At 41.1% G+C, this 16,259-nt stretch overlaps 1 protein-coding gene across 4 annotated transcripts in view; it reads right to left on the bottom strand.

The window, feature by feature from the left end:
* The window catches only part of pxb (putative Hedgehog signaling attenuator pxb), a 393,744-nt gene that overhangs the window by 85,526 nt on the left and 291,959 nt on the right, over positions 1 to 16,259 (bottom strand). For 3 of the 4 annotated variants that reach the window (XM_085487730.1, XM_029316242.2, XM_085487729.1), the window contains exon 2: positions 15,323 to 15,500. In XM_085487730.1, the coding sequence (XP_085343856.1) occupies positions 15,323 to 15,484 (162 nt within the window). In that variant the 5' untranslated portion in view covers positions 15,485 to 15,500. Of the gene's footprint in view, positions 1 to 9,582; positions 9,767 to 15,322; positions 15,501 to 16,259 lie in introns of those variants that run through there. The other variant, XM_085487731.1, reaches the window with a different exon arrangement.

Genomic DNA, 16,259 nt, shown 5'->3' on the forward strand with positions numbered 1-16,259 from the left:
AATTAAGACGAATGTTCGCTCTCTCCTTTTGTCCTCGTCGTCGCGATATTGTTTCACGCCTCCGTGGAAACAGCCCTCGGCGGCAGCCAATCAGGGGATGTTTCTCCGTGCGTCACGCCGCGGGATACGCGAATTTGTCACTGAATATATCGAATCCCGTCAATGTCCCCCGGCATGACGCGCCACGTGTCCTCTTGTGGGAGACAAGGGAAATGTAACCAACCCTTTGAACTTCCTTTGAAGTCTCGGATGACGCGAGACCCTTCTCGAGATCTTACATTCGTAATAAACTTAATTTTATTACACCGTGTATATATTTGCGGGAGAACTAGAAATTGCTCGTTTCTCGCGAATCAAATTTCACCCTTGAACATTTTCCTTCGACCCTCCGTTAAGAGATAAATTGTCGAATTTACGTTACACATTTGTCATAATCGATTTGTATGTAATCCTTTAACGCCAATTCGATGGCGAGACACAGGCAAGCTGGAAACCGATAATTTACATCGGCGTCGGATCCTCGAAGGATTAACAATGATAGAGCGTAATGCCGTCAAAGTTTGCGAAAGTGTTCATTAGGAGTTAATGATGTCATTAAACGTCGCGGAACGTCCTATTAACGCCGTTTTACGAGCAAAGTCGGATAGCAAAAGCGTAAAACTTGGTATGCGAGGTTAATCAAAGATTCGTGTGTTTGAGGAGTTGCTCGATGTAATCGGATAATGTGCTCTGGGAATATTCATATTTATATAGGATGATCCATGATGAATCTAAGTTATGAATCGAAAGTAATGAATGTATATATCTCGTTCAAAAAATTTTTTTAAATTTTATCAACATTTCATAATTCAATCGCGCGGTTTTTCATCCAACTATATTTTCCGAAAATTTATTTTACGCTCGCAATTTACAAACCTTAAACATTAATCAATGAAGATTATTGCGCTCGCGCGTTTCTGAAAATATAAAGTTATCGACGAGGAGGGATTAGGAGAGCGATGCGTCATTAATTACAATGGGGTTAATTAAGTACTCGGGGGCGAAAGAAGAAGATTCGAAAGTATCCGTAGCGACGAAGGGGATGGCTCTTCTCCGACGACCTTCGCCCTCGACCGTATTCCTTTGGCAAAACGACCTTGCACGCAACGAACCTTGAATGCTAATTAATGGGTTTCCGATAATGTCCCCTTGGAATCGCCTCGAAGGAAAGGAGAAAGGGACAGAATGGTTTATATAATTCACGAAGGAGATCGACGACGCGAGATCGCTCGATCTTCGTCGCAAAGTTCAAAGTGATTTGTTCTCAAAACTGCTTGTCGAGACATTAGACTCTCTTACGGGACGATTGTTTCAAAATGTAGCCGTCGGCCAAACTCGATGTTTATCTTCCCCTAGGTAAGCAGAGTAATTGTCAGAAGTAGCTTGCACAAAAAAAATCGCGGTTTTTTGTACTCGCTAAAATGTAAAGACGAGAGAACTCTCATCAAGAGACTTTATTATCGTTTTATCAATCATATTCATGATTTATTTAGCAAGTAAATATTTTATATTCCACATTTTACGTTGTTTTGATAATTGATTAAATTTTTCATCAAACTACAAAATATATATATATATATATATAATAAAAAATATTACAAAAATTAAAAAAAAGCACAATGGAGATGAATGATAATAAAAGTTTGTTTTCGAGTTTTAATTCAAATCGGAGAGCGCGATAGCGAGAATATTTAAGATAAACTTTGAAAAATTGCAAAAAAAAAAAATAACTTTACCAATGTAGGTCACCAAACACCGATTTCGGGAAACGTACTGAGAAGAGGTTTTTACGACGACTATTACGGGAAATACACGAGGATTAACCGACTGGTTTATTTCGTCGCGGTCGTAATGGACCGCCCAGCCATACACTTCCGGGTTCGAAGCCGGGTATATACTTTTCCAGACGACCCCGTTTCCCGGGTGACGATTAACGGATCGCGGAGCGAGAACAGAGGACGAGACATCCCTCTCCCTGCGCGAGGAATTCTGGGGGGATGACGTTTGCGGTTTTGCGACACCCTCGTTACCAGCGTCGAGCCTCGCCCTTGATTATTCCGGACGCGCGTAAACATCGAACCCGACCGGTCGCGTCATCCCTCCCCTTCCGCCTCCCTCTCCGCCGGTCGTATCAACCCTTTAGCGTGGGAGAGAAACCGTAAACATCCGTTCTACGATGGCGAGAATAAGCGAAGAGCACCAATCGAGGTGAAACGTCGCAACCGGTATCAATATTAACGCCGCATTTATCGACCCCCTTTTTTTTTTTACACAAATCTATATGTGTATACAGGGCGTTTCAGAACCGGAAAAGTTTTTGATGGCAGATTCCATTCGGAGACGATTTTTCCTCGGCGAAAATGTCCAATCAATCATCTTCGAATTATTCGAAGCAGTTGAAAATACAGACTCTTTTGGAAACTAAGCCTTGTGGATATAAAATGTTAACAGAACTACATTCTTCAGTTCCCGTATAATTTTAGAGTTTGTATTAATAGAATTTTAATATAAGGCTTAGTTATATAAAGATATATATATAATTGCAAAATTGGGAATATGCTAAAAATGATGGCCTCCCTCAACATTTTCACCAAGAAAAAATCGACTCCGAATGATACCAGAAATCCGACATTAAAATTGTCTGCCAGTTCTGAAACACCCTGTATATGTACGAAGGGACAATCGTGTGCTGTAAAAAAATGTCCATAAGAAGGGAAAGAAACTGTAAAATATTTTAACGAGAGGAAAAATTACGCGAGAGAAAATAGTAAACGTATCGTGTAATCTTATAATTATATTTGCAAGATAGAATAATTATGCAAGATTAATTCTAGCGCCAGTTACTTTAATAACTGAATGTACGTTCTTAATGTTCGCGTAATAGCAGTGCAGCGGAGAGTAAACCGGGTTCATTCATACATACATATGAATAATCGAGCGTAATTAACGTGCGTTATAGCTGTAATGAAACATAACCGAGATGTTTAACTGAGCGAGGGTAATTCAATTCGCTATAGAATTAATTTCGATAGCAACGCTCTCAATCGAGCGACGATCATCGTCGGGCGACGGAATAATATTTCGCGGCTTAAACTTTCGTCATCGCGAACGAGGTCGCTGTAAAACTCGGGGGAGTCAACTTTAATCGCCATTGGAGAAACGTGCTTCGCGAAAATCGTGTTAGTGCTCCGGCGTTACTTTGTTAGTTTGCAATTAACCCGAGTTTGACTTCCGCGTCGCGGAAATGACGCGCGAATCGTAAACCTTGGAAAATGCACACATGTCCGGATAAATTCATCCGCGAAATAACTGATAATTGTTTATTCACCTGCCACCGAAACAATTGTATTCTTAGCGCCAAGGGGATCCTCTTAATTTAAGAAATTTCTCTAAATTTTCGTATATTTTTTTCTAAAAATAAGAATAAATTAAGAATATCGTCTTAAATTAAGAGAATCCTCTTGGCGCTATTTTTCGGTGTGAGTTTTAAAAATTAAAAAATGCCACACAACCAGAAGATGAAATATACTTGAAAACCCAAAATAATTACTAAGTTGATATTTAATTAGACAAGCTGTCCTGTGTAAACTATAAAATATTTTTCCCATTATTACATGTGTATATATTACATATCACCGTCAAATAATTAGCAAAATTGCGTTTCACGTACAACAAAATAAGACGCACGAGGATTCCTCGCTGTTTCGAAGACACAGAAGCGCGGAATATATATTCAGTCTATTTTCCAAGTCCATTAGATCGACAACGTTGCTTATGCTTATGTCGTCGGAGGAATACCACAAAGAGGAGTGAAAGGAGAAGGAGGAAGAGAAGGTCGGCTCTATTCGAGCTCGTTTGTCGCCATTGTGGCGGGTCGCGAGAGAGAAGTCGGGTCACGGCTTTACGCGGCTGAGCTTTCCGACGACGACGACGACGACGACGACGACGACACGGGAGCTCGCCACAAGGTCGTGAAAGTTTTCACGCGCTTGTTTCCACGAAAGCCTGCTGTGTAAACAGCCCGACACGGCGACGACGATGTCGGGGGATCCGCTTCCCAGGGCGTCTGGCTTTCTCTCCGCTTCTCTACCTCCAACTCTCATCTCCGCTTTTCATCGTCTCTCCGGACTACTCCGGAGTATAATTATAATCAGATGACAGATTTTCTTTCTCTCTCTCCCTCGGCTACTCTTACATCCGGGGTATGAAAAGCGTGGGAGTGTCAAAATATCCGATTTAGATCTTTTTCGTCTTATTACAACTTTTGGTATCACCTTTTCGGATGTCAGAGATAGGTATATGTATTTTTTTTAAGTAATATACAATAGTATATTGTGTATCAAGTGCGGAAAGTTGACAATTGGTCACGAGTGTGGGGGACCACCCCATCTTGCGGCGTGGGAAATCGGCCGCTTTCCGCACAAAAAACACGCACACAAAGTGCCACTTTGCCTGCACGTGTAATACAAATGAATATTTTTTATCAGATAGACATGGATATTTTCTATATACATATATGGTATAATTCTTGTTTAGAATAAAATTAATTGAAACAAATCGGCAATTTTGCAATTTTTTTTTTTTAGTAAACTCTTTTGACTTTATATGAATGCTAATTATTTTGGAATGATAAAACGTCAAATGAATTTTTTAAAGCAACAAATTCAATGCGAACGTTTAAATTTTCTCTCGAAGCAACCGTTAATAATCGAATCTAACATGCATCTTTTGTACGAGGGAGTGTCCCTTTTTTGCTCTCATTTGTACAAAATTCTTGCTCGCGTCGAGAAACGATCGGACCGAGCACTTTGAACGCGATTTTAGAATTGTACGTCGTTACTTACATTCCGTTAAAGTTTCAGAAAAGCGCTCCCTTCCTCCCTTTCTCTCTCTCTCTCTCTCTCTCTCTCTCGTTCTCTCGCTGAAATTCCCGGTGAACGAAAGCGAGGAAACGCGTTCGATGCGGCATTCGTTTCGGCGCATTCGTCGCTATCAAAGACGCAAATCAGCTAAAGGAACGGAAGATGCGTCAAAGAACCCCTTCGTGTGTCGACGGTGAATGCGATACGGTGATACTCGGAGAGCGGAAAAGTAGTACGGAGGCAAAGTAGGTAGGGAAAATAAATTGTGGTCCAATATATATATATATATATATACCTATACGGAGTATGCTAAGCGAGAGAGAACAAAGCGTCATGTCAGTCCGATTTCCTTCCTTTTTGCCGCGTACGGCAAAATTCCTTCGTGCCGGTGTCCGTCTCTCGGAAAAACAGATCAAGGAATATACATTTGTCCCGTTTATTACGTTATCATCGTTGATGTATCGGCGAACGGCGATGTAACGGAATTATTCGCGTAATACGGCGCGCATAGTTATTATTGAAATTGAAATTGCGTCGCGAGGGTTTATCGAACGCGGTGGTATAATCTCGCGTTTTATATCCCGCGCGTTTCCCACCCGCATATATCGGGCGGGATATTTTTCATACGCGATGTAGAGACTGCGTCTCAAACATTTTTTCCTTCTCCGATTGATTTGGTGATTTTTCGACAATTTTGAGACATCAATAAGTATATATTTCCGAATTTATATTAATTGAAGAAGAGCCAAACTTTGTATAGTTAAAAAATTAAACATTTAATTGAGTTTATTTAAACAGAAATTTAATTTGAAGTTTAATTGCAAGGATATATATATAATGAAATAAAAAATTGCAAAAATAGTGATAATAACCTTTCTTGATATATTTTGACATCCGAAAGATACTTTGTATATTATTTTTTTTAGAAATAATTAACTTGGTATAAATTCCGAATTGATTCCGAATGTAATTTACATGGCATCGATCCCTGGCGATCGAGGTGTAACCGAGCGTTTTTTCAAGCGCTTAGCGAATAAAACTATTCCCTAAAGTAGCGAGGCGAACACGCAGCCTTTCTCGCTCCGTCTCTACTAAAACATCCTGACGCGATAAAGCGCGAGTTGCTTTTCCGTCCGCTTTTTTTACCGGCAATGCTCATTTTTCAGTCTTCCAGTTCCCATCAAGACGCGCGAAGTTCCGTCGAGACTGCGAGAACGCGAGCGGCATTCCTTCTGCATTTCTTTTCGCCCTCTTTCCCGCCTTTTCTTCCCCCTGTCCTTTTTTTTTTTCAAGGCGTCCGCGATTCTCTTTTTCGCGACTCTCGAGGCGTCGCGTCGGCGAAAACAAAGCGGATTCCCTCGCGTAATAAAGAGACGTCGCCCGGCGAATTGCAAAAAGACTTGACCGTTCGCTTTTTTGCCCGTCATCTCCTTTGCGATTCAGTCTCACTCCGAAGCTGCTGCGCTCTTTTCCCTCATCCCTTTGATGAAAGGAAAACCTTCTATCAGAATCGGAAAGAGCTTTGACGGTTTTCTTATTGTCCGAGATATACATATATACTTGTATATAACAAAAGTATGTATATTATATATAATATATTTAAGAGTTTATTGTTCTTATCGTTTTCTCTACTACATTCTAGTAGTTTGCTTTCAGCGAACTTATATAAAGGCGCGCTATAAAGTTACGTAAATTATTCCGTCGATTTTTAAGCATTCAATCAAATTGCAGAATTGTAAAATCGCGCCGGGTTGGTTTAAGACAAAAATTCCGATTCGTGCGTCTTTTTGCGATACTCGCGACCGTTTTTAACGTCGTCGTCGTCCTGAAATATCCTCCGAAGGACGCGGCCAGGTGGCCAACAACCGAAAGGAGGAAAGGGGATGGGTTTTCGCAATCTCGCGCGGCGGGGCTATAATTCAAATCCAAACTTGTCCAATTGCCCGCACTCGTCGCATTATACCGCCGACTTAATCCAAACTTTCGTCGTCGTCGTCGGGGCTAAAGCGAAATTCAAAACGGCGCACACAGAGAGACGACGATCCTCGCGTTTTCGCGCGAACGACCCGCAATATTTGCGTATTTTCGCGAAGAAGCGAAATATATATATGTATGTGCGTGCGCGGATATTTCCACGTCGCTTTCTCCGCAAGCGGGTGCAAAAACGAGACAGCGAGAAAATTGCTTCGCGAAATTACCAATCCCATAAGCAAGCGGCGCCGCCAGATGAGTATCGCGAATGCGCGCTCGCTCTTTCTCTCGTCGCGGAGACGAGAGCGACTCGGCAGCCCGGAGGATCGAGAGATGAGAGAGGAAGCGAATGACGGCGCGCCGCGCATGCAGATTAATTCGCGCCTCGCGAAAGTGCGAGCGAATTGCCCGCGATAAATTGACGCCCGGTAACTCGCGTCAGTCGCGTCGCTCCCGAGATTAATAAACGTTCGTGAGATGCGTAAAGCAGCGGTAGAAATAATTAGGAAAAAATCCCTGCGCGGATCTCTGGTTAATAATTTAAATAAACGTGCGCCAGTAGTTTAAGACGAAATTCTGACTCGTACCGTCCTTTTTGCGAGAGAAAATTCCCTGTGTGTTCTAATTAATAATTTAAATAATTTTGCGCCGATGTGGTTTTCGATTCATGTTTTTGGGAGAGAAAACTGTGGAGAAAAAATTCCTGTGTGTTCTAGTTAATAGTTAGATTGAATAAATTCCGAGATATATATATATATATATATGTTGACACGATTCTTGTAATGTGAATCTGTTCACATATGAGAAAAATGAGAAAGATGTATATTGGTGCACGTACTTACTCCGAGTGTGGTAATTCAGAGCTAAATTTTAACGGAATACTATTTCGACTATGTCAATTTACTTTCGTGATCGACTCGAACACTCCATCGGATAATTAAAATAAATTCGTAACTGCAATGAAATAGTCAAGTAACATTATATGTAATGTAGAACTTAAACCATTCACCGATTAAAATTTATCGATAAACAAAAATACTTTGTTTCGCAAAAACGTTAAAATTAGAATAAAATTAAATAAATAAATAAAAATAGCCGCGAGAGAGGAATTTATTCGGGTATTAATTTATTCGTGCAGCTCACAAATTTGATATAAATGTTTTGCCACCGATTTAATATGATAAATTAAAGTCAAGAAATTGACAATAAAGAGACAGACTATTTCGGGAGGTATAGCACATTCATGAATATCGCAAAGTAATTGGCAAGCGTCGAATATTTATTTTCGACCGGTAGAGAGATTTTGGATCGCTACCAGACAGAAATCGAGAACGAACTCGATTGACCCTCCCGGATCAAATTAGCAATACGGACTAACTGTAAACTCGGCTCGCGCGAGATAGATTCGATCTTCCGCAAGCAAGAATCTAAATTCGCGCTCTTGCGCGAGAAGGAAAGAGAGAAACGAGACGAGTCGGAAGTGAAAGAACGAGAGAAGGAGATATTATAAGCTTCTCAGAGTCAGAGATATATACGAGAACCTCGAAGCGGTACAATTATATCTCGATTAAGATTCAGGCATGGATTTCGCGCAGCTTCTCGCGTTTCATCATTTTTTTTTTCTTCCATTTCTTCTTTCGAGCGCAAGAGAAGGAAAGATAACGAGGAGATTAAAAATCACTCGAGCGGGAGCCGGAACGCAACTTACGTGGAAATTTCATGTCCGAGATTAAATGTGACTGCTGCTGCTGCCGGGGCTATAGCTACTACTGTTCTATGATCCCGAGAACAGTCGCACGATAAGAGAGTCGAGCGTCCGGCGAATGAGAGTCGAGATAATCCGAGGGGAATTAAAGTAACTCGACTTTTCGCGTAGGTTCAGCGCGAAACGAGCGTGTTCTCTCCTCGTGGTGGGTATACGTAAAATTCCTACGGTACGCGGGACGAAAGAGGAGAAAAAGTATAATACAAAAAATTTCGTCTCACAAAGGGAATCGTGCTCCTTCTGAGTTTTCACAAAGTGGGCTAATACTTCTCCTTTCTCCTGCTCTTCCTCGAGAGAGAAAGAGAGAGAGACAATTTCTTCGGCTGTTATTTCGCTTCCTTCCTTTTTTTCCTCGTCGCTATTTCCTTCCCCGTTTCTCTCGACTTACACCCTGCATTTTCGAACCGCGCGTTTCTCTCCTCGCTCGTAAATGGCTTTTCGCACCTTCTCCCGTATATGCACGCAGTAAAATCGTCCGCGAAACGCAAACTTTTACGCGCGTTACGTAAGCTTGTGGTCGGTCGTAACCATCTTTCGGAAGGTGTGTATATATATATATATATACAATGTATTCCTCGGACGGCAAAGAGATATTGCGATTGTTTGAGGGAAACACCTCGCTATTTCGCGGAAAAATGTATTCTCCGATAAATAAGATGGAATAAGACACGTCTTATTCTACGACCCCTCTATATCAAAGGATCGGTCCAACACATTGTTAGCCGCACTTTCGGGGAATAACAAGCTTCCACAAAAAAAGAACACTTCACGCGACCATTATACGGGATATAAAATTTATTTATAGGATCATGATTTTTTCCCTCTTCACTGTCAATCCAATTCCAAGAGCCGCGGATGGACAAAATGTTTACCATGTTTCCAGCACTTATTGTAACGCCGGAAGCGCAAGAGCCACGGGGGGTGAGAATTCAATTAAGGACTTACCCGATGCGTTTAACGTCCCTCCAAAGCCAGACGCGAGATAGCGCAAAAACCATCAGAGGGTAGAAAGGGAGGAGGCTTTCCCTCGGAAACCGACGGGGATTTGCGTCCCGTTAAATGTGCATTTGCCACCTGCACGCGCCACACCTCGCATCGGTTAATCCATCGACGACGTTAAGACCCATAAAAAAAAAAAAAGCGCGACAGACTTTTCGATGTGTCATGACGAAAAATTGGTAAAAAATTCGTTTCTCGAGATATTACGATGTATCAACAGAATTAATTGCAATTTATACAGAGAAGCGTTTCGCGAGATAGAACACGCAGTTTCGCAGTTGCGGTCTTCCTCCTCTCCGAGATGCGGTTGCAAATGGAGAAACTGCTGCGTCCAGCAGTTAGTCGAGATTAAACACACGCGGACAGGTTGCGTATTACTCGACCGTTACTCAGGGACGACAATGGGAAATGATTAACAATCCGTGGGCGTCGTTTCGCTGGACGGGAAACGCGGCGGAGTCTTATTATCCGGTGAACAATTAATTTCGATTCTGGTCTCCTAGGAGTCCGCGGGCTCTCGATGTCGAAATAATTCGCCGACAAGTTACACAGGAGACTCCAAAAGCGAGAGAGAGAGAGAGAGAGGACGGATCGTGGGTCGTCTTTATCGGACTGCGATTTAATAGCGCATGCGCAAGTACGGGCAGCAACGAAGCGAGAACCTTCGACTGCGACTCCTGAATTAATTTTATCTCGACGTATTTGCTCCTTCTACTGCAGCGACAGCGATATTAATCATCCGATACGCTAATTGCGCGTCCGGTAGTTACGAATAGTCAATGATGTAGTATCTAGCAATACTGCATTTAGGAAACGATATATTAACGACGCTAAGTAATGGGGGACATATATCTCGATAACAGTCAGCGAAACAATGGCGTTTAAATTCAATTAACTTAATAAATGTATTTGGAACGTCGAAGCGCATATTTTACTTATTTGTGAAGAAAATGAAGATGTCGAGCTTAAGGTTGAAGATATAGGAGCCCCTATAAATAGATCACGAGAACGAGAGAGTTTTTCATATCAGTAATCAATTTTCGAGCGACAGATTTTTAAGAAAAATTCCACTTCGCGAGAAGTAAATATTTGACAATGTGTTTCTCAGAAAATTTCGGGCGGGCATGAACAAGACTCCGAAATTCCTTGAATTATTATACGGATTTCGAAGCGGGCGATTAAAATTCTGCGAGGTCTTTCCGACGCTTCGGAAAGTGATCCGTATGTAATGGCTCTGCAGAAAGATGTAATGTAACCTATTTAGCCGGGCTATTTCGAGTACACGCGGTGTTAACTTCCCGAAATATATCTTCCCATGGAGATACATTCTCGGAGCGGCAAGAGACGTGTCTCCAATTACCCGTAATGATGTAAAATCGCGCGGCGATAACGGGTCGAGGCGACAAGGTCGGAGCACATGTTCCCTATTAATAGTCGTGCAAGCGTTTTTATCCCGGGTCAGTCCGTGCAGGAGGAGGATTATGGAGAAGGCGCGAAGATGGTCGACGAGAACGACGAGGAAAGTAGATGGCGCTTTCTTTTTTAACGTCCGCTTTAGAGAGACAATACTGAAACAGCAACTCTCTCGTCGACCATATTCGCGCTTGGTCGACTTGCCTCTCACTCTCTCTCTCCTTTATTTACATCGGTCCCGAGGCGATTATTCTTACCACCGTTTACTTGTAAGCTGCCTGTCTAGAGTGCTCTTTATCGCGCGCGATTTAACCTACGATAAGACGCGTAACGTGTCTTACATTTACCGAGTTTCGCGCCGTAGAGAATTTTCATCCTTCTCGACCGGATTTCCGCGACTATTGTTATTTCTCACTCCATCGAATCGAGTAACCTTCGACCGCCCGTACAATTACGGTATTTTAATCAAAAAACAGTTGTTACGTTTCCCGCGTTAGTTTAGCGTCCTGTTATTATTAAAAAATTATATATATTTTCGGTATACATATTTCATAATAAAGAATATTGCATATCGCGATAGATGAGATATTTCAAATGTAATAGTATGCAGTTACATTACGGCGAAGAATCGAAAGACTCAGGTTGCGTCACTGTCAAGTTACCGTACGTGAGAAGAAGTCGAGGAGAGAGTTCCGGCCAGAATCGCGTGACGCACTTTAATTGGAATTCTTTTCCCATCCGTGCGATGCGCTGCATTCACGTCCGGTCGTGCCATATAGATCACACGCGAACGGGTCAAGGAAGCTGCACCGTACGGTGTATACGTACATCCGGTAAATATTAGAACAAGAAAATATTACAACGCTGCGGAATCTTCGATCTACCGTGTACAAATACACACAGGCACATATATATTTTTATTTAATACATGTATATATTTATGTATGAGATTTGCCGCGATGCGCTGCATTTTATTTAATATTTAACATTTCTTTCGCGTTTGCTTTAATCCACTCAATTTCACGCGTCGTTTAAAAGCATCACATTCGCAATACGATAACTGGACATTTATACTCGTTCCTGTGGCATAGAATTTTCAAAGGGAGGAAAGAAGTAGGACGAAATAAGAATTGATCACGTTCGACGCGTGTTATACTCTATTTACTTAAAATCCGATAAAAGGAGAAAAAAGACCAATTCGCGCGTTATATATATATATATATACCATTGAAATTAATATCGTTACAGTTATATCGCAATTAATTAACGCGTTACTATCGCGTGCGCGCGAATACGCTCGACAAATTATTAGAGCTAGAGTGAAGAACAAACCAGATTTACATCCGTGCTATTGGAAACGTATATAACAATATCTCCGGAATAACATCCAATGGAACGCTCAATAAAAGCTCTCTAGCGTGACGAGCAATAAATTGCTGAAGAAATACAAAGTTTTTTTTTACATATTACGCGAGAGACACGCTCTGATAACGGGAAGATTTAAAGAAGTTGCCGGGAGAAGGGAAAGGAAAGGGACGCTTTGAGACAAGACGGGGAAAAATCTCGGCAAATGCTGATTGCTTTAATTGCTCGAGTGCTCCGTTTATGTATTTTACATTAACTCTCTCTCTCTCTCTCAGCCCCGATGCCTAGTGCGCGCCTTTTTTGTCCCTCCTTTCTTCCTGGTCCCTTCATCTCCCGTTCAACCATGATACTCTATTATTCAGGACAGTTCTTGCGCGTACTCGGCGGATCAAAAGAGATAACAGCAGGATATCCAATTTATCTCCTCCGCGGGGGAAAAGGAGCGCTTTGACGAGCTTCTGCGATTGTAATTGCAATTAAACGCCCGCTACTTGGCGGCGAATTTCTTACAGGACTCATGCCTCTTTCCGTCCGATCCTGAATCTCATCGTCGACCGACTCTTTCCGCCGCGGCGAGGAGGAAGAAAAGACGTTACCCGCGCGTATCGGACAATTAGAAAACTTTAACGCTCCTCGAAATCGCGATAGTGTCGGACATGATCAAAATTCAACGCGCCGGTATAAGCCGTCAAATGCAAATTCGGTTCGCTACGTTCATTCAAATAAATGTGATACTAATCACATTAACATGGCAATTTATGGCAATTTCATCTCCACATTCATAAACATATTCAGTTAAAATAAATTTAATACATGCGTATATGTATATGTATTGTAACGATTATAATTTTTTGTATTACACGTGCAGGCAAAGTGGCACTTTGTGTGCGTATTTTCTGTGCGGAAAGCGGCCGATTTCCCACGCCGTCATCTAGCGGCGACGCGGTGAGTGAATAAGCCGCATTCAAAGCCATTGCCTACGACTGAGCAGCGTTCAAAGTCATTGCCCACGGCTTCAGCCGTGGACAATGACTTTGAACGCGGCTATTCCCGCACCGTGAAAACGCGCACAAAGCCACTTTGCCTGCACTTGTAATACAAAATAGTATGTGTATCACGTGCGAATTGACAATTGTTCACTCGTGTGGGATGGTCGTTCATCCCTCGCACTCGTGACCAATTGTCAACTTTCCGCACTTGATACACAATATACTATTGTATTCCAATTTTGTTTATTATATTTTTACACACATTATATAATACGTCAGTCATAAATGTGCGTGCATCTAGAAACACGGAAGAAATAAGAGATCGGATCTTGAAGAATCTTCAAGAAACCACATTTCCAATAATTTTTCTCGCGGCTAAGTACTCGCGGTCGACCCTTCTCAAACTTTTCGCCGTTTTTTTCGCCGGCATTTTAATAATCGTGAAACTCGAGCGATATATTTTCCAAGCCGCGGGTATATTCGCAGAACTTCCGACCATCGATCTTCGAATTCCGGTATTCCGCTCATGAATACGGCGCGCGGAAATATTCTCCGAACGACAAAAGCGATAAACTCTGCCTCCGCGTCTCGAATGCGCGTATCGACCCGACGTATACGAAAAGATCGATATAAGCCGCGGAAAGAAGGCTGAATTACGGAGTTAGTTACGGAGTATACCTCTGAAAGTAGCGAGGAATTAGCGAGCGCGTTTCGTTCGACGAGTGCCGTCGAAAGGCGATTTGCAGATTAGTTCGGGCCACCGAATGGCGCGCGTTCCAACTATCCAACACGCCCCCTCAGACAAAATAAAGTATCGCTCGTGTGCCGAGAAAAAGACCACCCCCGTCAAAACGATTCAAATAAAACGAGTAATCTGTTCTGGGAATATCACGTGCATAGAGAGGTGAACTGCATTTGTAAATGCCGTTTGAATAATTTTAAAGTTTGAAAGATTTCTCGACGAGAAAGAAATTATATAACAGATACAAATATATGTACAGGAAACATTGATTTGAGAAATTACGAAATAATAATTAAACAAAATTATATAAAAATTGTAATATTTGAAATGTATATTTTTAAAGTTTTATTAAAGCTGCATACTAGATATTATTTCTTGTAATATAATGTCATTTAATCAGGTAAATCATTAGAAAAGAAAAAAAACAAATATGCATTTAATTTCAAAGTATATCCATCATCTGAATGTTAAATAACAACAAAAACTACTCTTTTGATTTAATAATTTTAAATATTAATATAAATTAAATTTGAAAAAATGTAAATTATAAGAGAATACTAAATAAAATAAATCACAAAATAATGAAAATAAATATAAAAATATTTTGCTGTCCACATTTTAATCGATTACTCGAAGTGTCTAAAAGAGAGAAAAAATGCATATTTGAAATATTTATTTTTGATTCATAAAATCAAGTGAACATATATTTCAAATAAGATTTTAATTAACACGTAAATAAATAATTTTTCCTGATTTAACCATTTATAACACTAATAAAAGAAATAGAGAGATGCATAAATATTTTAATTTCTTTCTTTAAAAACGATTTTGTGCTTATCTCTGATTATGTATAAACATAATATTAAAGCGCGCTTATTCATATTATAGATAAAATGGAGAGAAAATGTTCTTTCCAAGAAGAGATCGTTGCTTGTACTGATTAACATTCTTGGCGTTTCCCTTGATTTCCAAGAAATCTTAGTCAAATATTATAATAGAGATATGTCTTGCAAACGTAGAAACTCTCTCTCTCGATTGAGGTCGGATCGGAAAGTTAAATGAGAGATTTCCAGAGACTCAGAGAGTCGGCGATATAATATAATCAGCCCTTATCAGGGCAGCACTCCGTAAATCGAATTGCATAATTGAAGAAAAAGAAATAATCGAGAACACTCACCGGGATGGCAACGCAGTCTTCGAGCTCGGCGAGGGGCGATTCCGAGCAGAAGGTGCCCTCGGTGAGGAAGGGTGGCCGAGGAGGTGGCGGCAACCGGAACTCAGGGGGCGGCCCGGGGCACTCCGGGCACTCCGTGCTCTCCAGCGTCTCCAGCTCTTCCATCCTCCACCTCAGCGTGCTGAAAAATCGAGAGTATCATCGATTAATCTTATTGACGGAGACACATTAATCGGAAAAAGGGCTGGATGAAAACGTATTGTTTCTCGAAAAAGCACTCACTCGACTCGACTTTGGTGGGTTTTGATCGCAAGAGCACTCGATATACTTGAGAGCGTGTCTACCCGGATTAATGCGAACTTCAAAAATTTCAGGCCGCAATAATAATTAACCTTTACTCGCTCGCGCGTGAAATTAATGAAAATGCGCCCGAGAAATTCCATTAGTATGGAACCGTAAAGTGGCGCGTTTTTATCAGAGGGGTCTAACTGCCCAATAAAGAATCCCACGTCGGAAGGCACGGCCACATCCGGCGCGTGATAAGATAAAGGCCGAGTCCTGGACTGGGCTCGTTTCCACCCTTTCTAAATCCTCTCGTGGACATACATTTTTCTACATTTATAATATGTAAATGTGTAATTTTTAAATTGGCTCTACTCGATAATCTTGTCTTTCTGCCTCGATTTGCCGAGATTAAATACAGGTAACAAAAATGCAGTTTGAAATATCTGTCCAGAATACACCCTAGAAATTTACCTTTATTTTACCGAGGAAAAAAATAATCGGAAAAATCTGCATGGGTTCTAGATTGCCACTGATATATTTTTCCCAAATTAGAATAAATATGAAACTATATAGGATCGAATAATCTAGCTTATAGAAATATTATAATACAAATCAAGCAAATATTTGAAAAAAATTATAGGTCCTAGTTAGATTC

The sequence above is a fragment of the Nylanderia fulva genome, unplaced genomic scaffold (assembly GCF_048542155.1).
Source record: "Nylanderia fulva isolate GAGA-0341 unplaced genomic scaffold, ASM4854215v1 Scaffold6, whole genome shotgun sequence".
NCBI lineage: Eukaryota > Metazoa > Arthropoda > Insecta > Hymenoptera > Formicidae > Nylanderia > Nylanderia fulva.